The sequence below is a fragment of the Dromaius novaehollandiae genome, chromosome 1 (genome assembly GCF_036370855.1).
Source record: "Dromaius novaehollandiae isolate bDroNov1 chromosome 1, bDroNov1.hap1, whole genome shotgun sequence".
In the NCBI taxonomy this organism is placed as follows: Eukaryota; Metazoa; Chordata; class Aves; order Casuariiformes; family Dromaiidae; genus Dromaius; species Dromaius novaehollandiae.
In genome coordinates, this window is record NC_088098.1 from 4,506,292 (window position 1) to 4,516,976 (window position 10,685).

At 46.0% G+C, this 10,685-nt stretch overlaps 1 protein-coding gene across 1 annotated transcript in view; it reads right to left on the reverse strand.

Annotated features, from left to right (window-relative positions):
* FRMD4A (FERM domain containing 4A) overlaps positions 1-7,673 on the reverse strand; it is a 299,143-nt gene extending 291,470 nt beyond the window's left edge. The window contains exon 1 of the mRNA XM_064504777.1: positions 7,504-7,673. Coding sequence (XP_064360847.1) covers positions 7,504-7,536 — 33 coding nt within the window. The 5' untranslated portion in view covers positions 7,537-7,673. The remainder of the gene's footprint in view (positions 1-7,503) is intronic.
* Positions 7,674-10,685: the final 3,012 nt, after the last annotated feature.

Consider the following 10,685-nt stretch of genomic DNA (forward strand, 5'->3'; position numbering starts at 1 on the left):
GAGTGGCTTGGGTGCTATCTACCCAGGAGATTGCTTCTGCCTTTAATGCAACTTCAACAGATTCAAGCTTTGCAAACACTTGTGCTATCAATCCCGGTATGAGCAGAACAGCAGTGATATTTGGGTGTTTTCAGTGAGACTGCAATGGATTTGGTTGCTGCTTCCAGCTTTGCTTTATCAGCACTGCAGCCCTGGGGCCCCTGCGACTTGCTGCAAGAGCTGTCTCTTTACTCGGGTTTTGTTATGTGGGAGACCCAAGAACAAAATTTTGTAAAAGGTGGAGTGGTGCATTTTTGCTAGTATTTTTTATACTGCATTTACTATTAAATCAGCCTTTAATAACTGTGTTTGGGCTATGAATAGACCTAAGTCACTGGCTGTGCCTGAGGAGGGCTGTATTTTGGGGAGTTTTGTTGTTCCGCCTGTGGTGAGAGGCTGGGTATCACCAGGCTGAAACACAGCCCATCAGCTCCTGAAAAGCCAACCTCCCTCAGAGTCACAAGGGATTTCCCCAGAAAATCCCAAAGGGGATCTGGAGTTGTGATAAGCACTGACTCTGTCTTAGGGAGGGAAAAACAGCTTCCATGTAGTCTAACCAAGCAAACAATCACGGCACCACGGGAAAGCCTGGGCGTGAGTGGGTGCTGCATGAAAGGAGGCACCTGGAGCAGGAGACCTGCCCTCTCATTTGTTTGATTCCCGCTGTCCTTAGGGAAACAGGGCTTTGTATGTTTGCTGACATTATTACGTGTTTACAAATGACATCAAAAAGACACCTGAATCTGTCCTCAGGTCTCCTCTGAACTGGAACAACCTGCAGGGCCTGCAATTTTCGCCTTGCCAGCTGGATCTCAAATGGGGACAGACTTTTCTTATTGTAGATTTGGTGGGCTTCATATCACAGTAGGGGTAACATAGATGGGACAGGGAAAAGTTAATGTATATTCTCAGGAAGAAAGCCCGAGTGTACAACTGTGCATACGTTCATCTAAAAACAGTAAAATATTATGAAGAATTGCTGATCCCTATAAAAGTGTCTGCTGAGGTCCTAAGAGCTACACTAATACACTCTAGTGAGGGATCAGCACTTGCATTGTGCAAGTGCTTTATTGCATTCCAGATAGTCCCAAACCTTAAACATGCACAGTGCCTACCAAAACCTGCCCTCAGAATGACCTTATGTATCAGACGGCCCCGCAGGAGAGTTTCCCTCTCTACATAACTACTATGCTGGCATTTTTGGAGAACCATCATTTTTGTTTCATAATCATTCTTGCACCTTTCCCATTTTTAGAGCAGTTGTGACTTTAAGACCTTCCCCAGTGGATACCTGCACAACCTGTGATTCATAGCTAACAGCGGGCGGCACTATCTGGATTCTCCTTTTGAAAAGGATGGCAAATTGCCTCGCCAACAGCTGTCCATTAGGCAAACTGCTTAATGAAACGACTAGAGAGGTGGGTGTTCAGCAGTCTATCTTGTCCACACTTCTTATTAAAAAAAAAAAAAACCCTGAAGCTTGCAACCCATTCAAGGAGCTAATGAGCTTTACGCTCCTACATGCTGTCGTTGTCACTTTCACTTGACTCCTCCACTCTATGCCTTGTCATGTAGCATTTTAAAGCATTTGTTTTTATTATTATTATTTTAATTTTGGATCACTATGATCCTTCTTCTGCTCAAGTTTTGCCAGGAGCTCCTTGTTCATCCAACCAGGTGTCCTGCCACCTTTGCTTGATCTCTTGCTCAGGGGATGATCAGCCGGTTTGATCCCAGGCTCCGACACAACCGGGTGCTAAGCCTGTTTGCTGTGGGTTGCAATGTGGGTGAGCCTGGGCTCACGAGTGCCGCCAGCGGTACTGAGAACGGGCAGCGTCACGCGGCCAGCGAATTCCTAGTGAGATATCAGCATCTGCACCAAAATCCTTGCTCCTTGAAAAACAGTGGCAAAATGCCACCACTTCGTCCGAAATTTGAGGCAGGGAGCATTTTGGGGCAGGGATTGTCTTATTATCATATGTTTGGCCAGCACTAAGCGTATGAGGCCCTGCGCTGGACTGTGACCTCCTAGTGCTACTGCAATGTAATTCTAATTAATAACAGTGTCCACTTCCCGCCTAGGATACACAATAATGCTTTGCCTGGGTATAGTAAATAATCCACTGCCGCTGCGACTGTGCACGGGCACAGGACCCAGCCAGGCTTAGTGTCTCCCTGCGCTCATACAAAGCACAGCCGGGGAGGAAAAATAACCTTTCGGTTTCATGTTCAGTGATATATTGTTTTTAAATCTGGATGGATTTAGGAAATGTTATGAAAGAGCAGAAAGGGCTCCAGTTTTCCAGAGGCAAAAATGTTATGAAAGAGTTATTCTGAAGCCAAACTCTGCTCTGAGTTATGCCCCTACAATCTCTCTCCCAGGTATTTATAAAATCATGATTAACAGCAACAGACATAGAACTTCATTATATTTTGAATTGCCTTTTTTTTTAAACTGTCTACAAGCTCAGAGAATTACATATGGCCTCATTAACCTTTGAGTCAAACTGCTAATAAGACAGTGAACGAGCTACCCTGCTAAGCTGTTTGACAGCACACGTGAGTGCCCCACGGAAGGGCTGGCCAGGTAACACTGACGCTTTGCTGGTCACCCTACAGACTTGCACGTGGCTACGCTAACTGGTTCGTGATTTCATAGGAAACGGAGAGGTTTGGATGCTCACTGTCCATTAGAAATTACTGAAAGCTGGAGGTCTGAATCCCCCAAGCGACTCTGCAAATCCCAGTCTCTGAACACCATCAGCTCAGTTGTTACCTCAATGGGATATTTGGACTGCGAGTTAATTATACAGTGGTATCGACATAGGGATCTGAGACTCCACAGGAGGAACTCGCATGCTTTTGGGGGGATATGTGTCCTTTCTGTCTTCTGCCAACGCTAAGAATACCGGGAATAGTTGCATGCCATATGCAGAAGAGGGCTTGTTCTGCATCTCAGCTTGCGTAAGAGTGCCATAAGGTGATCTTCAGAGGCGTAGCTCTCCGTACAGTGCAGGCTTCTAACTTTAACTTCCCCAGGATGTCTGTGAGCTTAAAGTTCAGAATATGTTCAAACACTTTGCTGGATGCAGCCTTACAGTTTTCTTGCTCTTAACAAGGAATGATAAAAACCCGCTTCTGTAGATCTCTTTTCAGTTAATGTACAGGGGGGTTAGAATTACAACAATCCAATAGGTAAGCATAAAAAGCCCAAACTCCAGATTTTTCTTTCTTTTGGGTAATTTTCCCTCCCAGGTTCCTCCTTATGGCAATCTCAGAAGCGTAGTGTCACAGCTGTCTGCTATTTAAGACCAACCAAGGACGTAGCCTCTACCAAGGCATCTCTACTTTGTTTCACTATGAACTTCTCTAAGTAAGGCACAAAGGACAACTTCCCCATTCTTTTTGAGAGATGTAGCGGTCAAAAGCTAAATTGCTTCGGAAGTAGAGCCAAAAGGGTTCAACAAATAAACAGTAACAGCATGGGAGTTTGCTAATCCCAAGAATCTATAATAAACAGATAAAGTTAATAAGATTCAATAACAGAGAACAGCTCCATTAACGTTTTAAGAGCACTATCTAAACATTACACACATTATTTACCGAGCTTGCTAACTGAATTCTCTGTACACAGGCACCCTCAAAATTCATTATCTTTGGATGCAAAGCTTAGTAAATTCAACGGTAATTAATCTCCGTTTACCCTCTGTGTAGGTTTGTGAACAGATGAACAGTTCATTGGAAAAGTTCTTTCAGTGGGTCTAAAAGCAAAGCAGTGCTTTGAGAAGCAGAAAGTGCCAAATGTGGGCTTCTCAAAGGGAAGCAGAGCAGCTAGCCAGTTCTGCATGGTTCAAGCCAGGTGCTCATTGCAAATTCAGTAGCATGCACTGGCAAGTGTCAGCAGCAGAGAAACTGAAATTACTGAAATTCTTATGCCAGCGTAAATTGCTGAAGGCGATGCACTGGGGGGTTAAGGAAAATTGTGCATGTGTTGAGGATTAAAAAACAAATTAAAATGGAGGACAACAAAAGGAGTGTAATATTTATGCATTTCTTCATTCTTTTAACTGCACTGTACTCAATCAACTTCACAGTCTTTTAAGGTGGCATGGGGACTTTGCTACAGTGTACATTAATTTTCTCCTAAGAAAAGAAAACGCTCAGACATTCTAGGCACAGCTACAGAATCCAGCTGATTTTGGTGATATTTATCAGTGTCATAATTAAGCCACTGAATAGTTGCATGGCACTATTATTTTTAGTCATGTGAAATTTAATCATCGGCATAAAAATGCAGGGTGAGTTTTCTGTTCAATGTGTTCCACTTGTGTGCTTTGGTTTTGATATACCAGCCCATTTTACCACGTATTCCTCCACTCTCCCTTAAACTTCTGCATACGTGCAGCCTGATTACGTAAAAGTAGAAATATATTCATCACCCCTGACTTACTATAGTGGAGTCCATTATACGGTGCGATGCACTTAATGGTTGATATCCAATTTATCTCAACAAATATTTTAAAGAGTTTCCCAGCTATTAAGCACCCACGCTCTACGATCACCCAGCACGGCCCAGTAACCCAACGGATTAGCATTTTGTAGAAGCAGAAATCAGTTCCCCACAAAGTGACTCTGACTGTTGTCTCCTGCCAAGTGTGGGGAGAGTAAATCTGAGGTTTGGGGACTGGCTTTTTAGGGGGGTTCGGCCCCGGCTGTGCGTTTGGTGGCTTCTACAAGGAAAAGGCACCAAAGACCTGATGGCAATGATATTTTCAGCTACTGCCGTGAGATTCGCCAAAGCCCACCTGCCGGGACTCCGGAGCTCATTTGAATTACGGGGACTTTTGCATGTTTTGCTTAAGACAGGCAGGTGATGTTGCCCTCACCAGGTGACAGACATAACACGGAGATATGTTCATTCACATCAACGTCCAGGAGCTCATGGACACCGCGGTGCCGGGTTGGGATCTAGCCTTTCTGGGGGACCCCGTGGGGACTCCCACCGGCTGCCAGAGACAAAAGGCACCCACCATCCTCCAGCTTAGTGTGCAAACCATGGGATAAAAAACTTCCAGCCCCTGCCTCAGATGGTTGCAGCCTACGTGTAATGCAAGCGACAGCAGATGGGCGCAGACAGACGGGGGAGTGGAGGGGACCGCGGGGCAACGCCAGCCAGCGCGACAGGCAGGGTCTCAGCGCATCGGCAGCCTCACTGATGTCAAGTTTTGTGCAGGCGTCACATTTTAAGGTTGTATTTGGAGGGTTTTACACTTGCTTTTCTGGCAAGTAAGCAGGGAGCTGCTGCCAACTGTGAAGCATCTTGGAAACAAGATCAGTTTTCACATCTATTAAAGTAATCATCTCGTTGTTTCATTGAAAGGTGGAGATGTAAAGGGCCTGATTCTCATTACACAGTATATATTTAATACCTCTGACAGGTGCTGTGAAGCTACTCCAGATTAACACCAGCGTAACCAACGTCAGAATCTACTTCTAGAGAATCCCACCAGTTTTACACCATTGTAACTGATGTTTTAAAATCTCATTTCTTTGGCTTGAAAAGATTTCCACATACATAAATGAGGCCTGAATCTATCCATTTCTGTGTTATTAGAACAGATCAGGACCCAAAGGAGTTTGCGTATATTCCCAAGCAAATTCCTTTGTAGGATTAATAAATAACCAGGTTAGTGGCAATTGAGATTACATATTACAAATGGCATTATTAGGATTTACATTCCAGCTGCAGCTATGAAGCAAGTCAGATGAACAAATATAATACACAGTCCCGGTCCAGTTCCCTTACTCTGTCATTTTTATAGCTCCGTGAGTGCTGCAGGTGCCGATAGTACACACATCTGACTGTAATCCGAACATTAACCTGATAGTGCACCAAGACCGGGAGACACTGCCTCGAGCAATCATTTCAAGCCTGGTTAAAGGAACAGAATAGAAGCATAAACTAAAATGTTGAAAGTTGCATTTTTTACTATGGGAAGTGAGATCTGTTCAGCACTTTTTTTTCCTTTTATATTCTGTGATGTTAAAAAAAGTAGCACTGAGAACTACCTTAGAAAGACTAATAGCAATGTATGTATTCTTTAGTAATGATAGGTATGAATGGCTGGGTCTCCAACACCTTATAAATCTTTCCTTCTATATATGTTAGCATTATTCTTGTGTAATAGAAAGCTATATGAAGTTGGTAGGCCCTTTTCTTTAATGTCCAGCTTATTGGGCAAGACAAAAAAGAAGTGAATTAAGGTGGGAAAAAATTACTCCTCTGGAAGATTACAGTACAGCCATTTGCTGGCAAATTATTATTATTTAAATCACATTTCTACCTTTTAATATTGAAAATACTTTCAATTATTTAAGAGCCTTTAATTTAAGAGAGTAGATGGTAGGGATGTAAGATGGGAGACAAGACTAAGATGATCTACCTCAGTAGAGCGGCTGGACAGGATGGTTTCTTGGAGTCTTTATTGGTCTTGCATTTATATGAAACAACTCTGATAAAACCACACCTTTAAAATCGTTTGTGTTCAAGCTGAATGGAGATGCCCTGTTGCCAGCAAGAATGGTCATTGTATTCCAGTTCTCCCAATCCTAAGATACAATACAGTGGAGTTGGACTGTGTGTGGTGATGGACCAGAATCAAAAAGGTTTACCCAAGCCAGTTACCACATGGGATGGAGGTACTGACTAAATAAAATATAGCTGGGATTCAGTCAGTCCCCTGGGATGATGCATTTTATAGAGATCCAAGATCATGAAAGAGATTTTACAAACCAAACCATAATTGGGTTTCTCTGTCTCTGTTTTTGCCCCTCTGGAATTCAAGTTTCTTTCATAAAGAGGATTAATGGCAAACCTTTAAAAAGAGTTTGGAGCACGAGAAGCCAGCAGGCAAGTACGGCAGTTCCTGAGGTCTGCACGCTCACTTTCTCTTTTACGGCTCTATTGCCTGGTTCCCCACCAAGAGGTCTGCCCGCCCTGGCGGGGAACGAAGCACAAAAGCAGCATCCTCGCCGACGCGTGCACCCCTCGCTGCCGAAACCCGGCACTCCGGGACCCCCCGAGCACGACCGCCCCCGAGCCGCAGGTACGCTCCCGGCGGGGAGCTCCCCGGAGAGCGCACGCGGACACAATGAGAGCCTCCGGTTGGAAATTCCAACAGAAATATGGCTGTCTACCCCAAAAGGCAAACTCATTTACAAAGGTCATCTCTGTCGAGGAAGAGTGATGGGTTACTCCCCTCTCGGAGGCGACTGCTGTTGCTCCTCCACTGAGTTACATTCATGAGCGTAGTTCCGAAAAAGGCAGAAAAAAAGAAAAGAGAGAGAGAGAAAAGAAAAGAGACAAAAGCTTGGCAAGCCCCCTATTCACAGAGCTAGCCCTGCACCTCCCCTTCCCTTCCTCGGGTAAAAGCAGCTTCAAAAGACATTAATAGCTTCCCCTACCTTCGTTCTCATCGGAGACAGAAGCCCTTCCATTTTGGTCCGATCCTCATGCCAATCCTCTTCCCCCAAGTTAGTCTCTGGCGCCTCGCTCAAGCATCCCACACGAACAGGACCATGTCAAGGACCGCCCGCGACGCCCCGCCGGCAGCTCAGCCGCCCGCCAACCTGCGAACTTGCAATCCTCAGGGGTGTGAAGCGCCGTTCCCGGAGCAGCCTTCCTCCCGCTCTCCCTCGCTGGCGCTCGCTCTGCATAATCTGCCTGCAGCTATGTGTGTACCATAGTCGCTGACAAACGATCCCTGCCTTACGTAATGCATTCAGCACAGGACGGGCGATCCCAGCCAAGCCGCGGGAATCCGGTCCGGCAGCGCCGTGGGACGGCGCGGGACTCTGCGCTGCCTATTGTGCCGCCCGGCTTTTCAAAGAGGGCTTAATTCTGCAGCCTCCCTGGGCTCGTCGATGCACGGCAGCTACGAAAGCATTGACAAAACTTCACTGGTGTAGGAAGGCTGTAGATTTCCTGGGCTTTACTTTAAAACGGTGTATTCCTCATCCCAAGCTTCAGGCAAAGCAATTTCCCCAAATACCAGCTCACAAATGCAATTTTGAGCATTTTCCGCTGTGTGCGTGTGCTGGCAGCGAGTGACCAAGCCCAGGCTGAAAGGGAGTTCCTTTCAATTGTGAGACGGGAAAGGAAAGGAATAAAAGAGAGTGAAACAAAAGGAATATAGTCCTGCAAAGTTGGTCAGCAGAAGATGCCCTCTGACTGCATTTCTATTAGCATTTCAGTTCAGAGCAGGGGCATGTTTTGGGGGTGAATCCCTAATTGTCCCCACTTACTGCTTTTTGGTTTTCCTCACAGAGCGGTGCATGGATGGGATCTCTGTTGGATGAAATCCAAATGGAAAACGTGCCTCAGAGCTGCACCCCGCATGCTCCATGCTCGAACAGGCATTCAGTCCACAGGATCAGGCTAGTCCAAAGGCAGCCCCCTCTGAAATGCTGACCAGGTGGACATCAGCTGCCCAGCGCTGCTTTGGTCCACAGACCTGTTCCCACTGGGGCAACACCACGTCCTAATGCAGACAGACATACAGCTCCCCTTCCACAGCCCAGAGGATAACGCTTCACATACAAGTACTCTACTGCTGTTCAAAAATGAATTTTTTAAAAAAAACCTTGTCAAACCACCAGAACATGGTTCTCAGCGTTATAAAATTGCTGTCTGGGAATGTCTACTGTAGCATATCACAAGTGGAGATTTCTAATGCCCTTTAACACTCCCTCTTCTCTGAGGGCTAAAAGCTACATGCTCAGAAGGAGACATTGTGTGATTAAGGCACTGGGCTGGGATTGGCAGATCCAGCAAACACATTCCCTGAGCGACTGTGGGGACAGCAGCTAAGCTCGTTTAGCTTTAGCCCTCCAGTCCTAGGTAGCCACCAAGGCTCCCTGCACAGCCAAAGAGAGAGGCTCCTTCTCAAGATGATTCACCTCGACTTCCCAAATGCCAGAGTGGATTCATCCTCAGGTCCTCTCCAGGACCTCCAGGCTCCATCTCCCCTCCATAAAGCTTCTCTCTTTCTTTTCCCATGGTTTCATCTTTTGGCTGTTCAGGATAGAGGCCCACATGTAGCCTTCATGCTCAATGCAGATTTCTGGCAGCTCCTCCAAAATGAAGTGGGTGCTAAGGAATATATCCATGGAGGTGAATGCAGGGTGCAAAGCCTGGGATGAACACAGAGAAAGAAATTATCTCTGCCATGAAAAGACCTAGTAGAAAAGTACCCAGACAGTGACACTGGTGGGAGTGTTTGACCCCACACTTCTCTTTTCCTCGCTGTCTCTGCTTCCTGATCCTTCCCACCCTACCCTGCAGATCTTGCAGTTTTAGGGCATTTTTCTTATTATTCCTTATGGGGTAAAAACAGGGAGGGGACGTGCCCCCTACTGTATGATTAATATTCATTTCAATGTAATTATATGGTTCTTGGCAAAACTCAACTCCTTATTAAATGTGAATGAATCTGATTATATCATATGCAAGGTGGAAGGAAGTTTTCATGAGCTAAGGAGAATCTCTACAACTCCAGCAGGCTCATCTATTTCTCGCTACAGTTTTTTTTTTTTTTTTTTTTTTTTTTTTTTGCCATTGATATTCACATGATTTTTACAAGACTTTAATAAGTGTCTGAATAAATGGCAGGCAGGAATTCCAGGCTTTAGCAAAATACATCAACTGTGATTTTTTCTGCTGTGCAGTGGTGTCAGACTCTGGTGTGAGGTTCTGTCTGTGCATCTGTGAAACATCCTGTCCTCTAAATTATCGGAGGAAAAAGTGTCAAAAAGAACGTAAAGAGCAAGGAGTATTTCTGGTAATTTTGAAAAGCTCAGTCCATGTGGGCAACTTGTAGTGCAATATAATAAAGTGGATGGTGCTCCAGAGATAGCATATGAATGTTCATTTGTCTTTTAAAGCTTGGTTATGCTTTGAACCAGGCTAAACTACAGTGTCTCATGAGGTTTCCCGTGTTATCTCTGTTTACAAGTGAAAAAAAAAGATAGTTTTCCTACAGGCCAAAACGCTAATTCAGTCTGGGACCAGAAAAGCAAGCTGGGGCCTTTCTGGTTCAGCAGCACTCAAAGACTCTGTGATCTGAGAGGATTCGGGATTTGTGCTGATGCTGCATGAGTCAGACTGGAGCCCAGCTCAGCAGGACGAGCGGGAACGGCAAAGAGGACGGTGCTGTTTTGACAGCATCCGTAGCCACAGCCCTGAGCCGTGGGCACTGCAGGAAAAGGGAGCCAGCCCATCAGAGGGGCTGCCCCCTCGCTGCGAGGCAGCCAACCCACAGCCCCCGTGGGCATGGCTGGAGGATGCTCTCAATCCCCGTGGTTGGGATGAGCCGCTGCTCAGGGCTACCGAGTGGCGCAGCTGGGTGCGGGGCAGTGGGACAGGGAGGTCCGGCCACATCCATCTCCATCAGTGGGGCCAGCGACCCAGCTGGCTCTGCCTGAGCAAATTGCAGAGCAGCTCTGAGGCTGGTCATCTCCAGCGTATGAAAGCCAGCAGGTGGATGGGGGTCGGGCTTCCTATTTCATCTCCCTCTGTCAGGTGGGACTTGAACTCTACTAGTGTCTAGGCAGATTGCTTTAGCCCTGTCCTTCACGTGTCCCAGGAG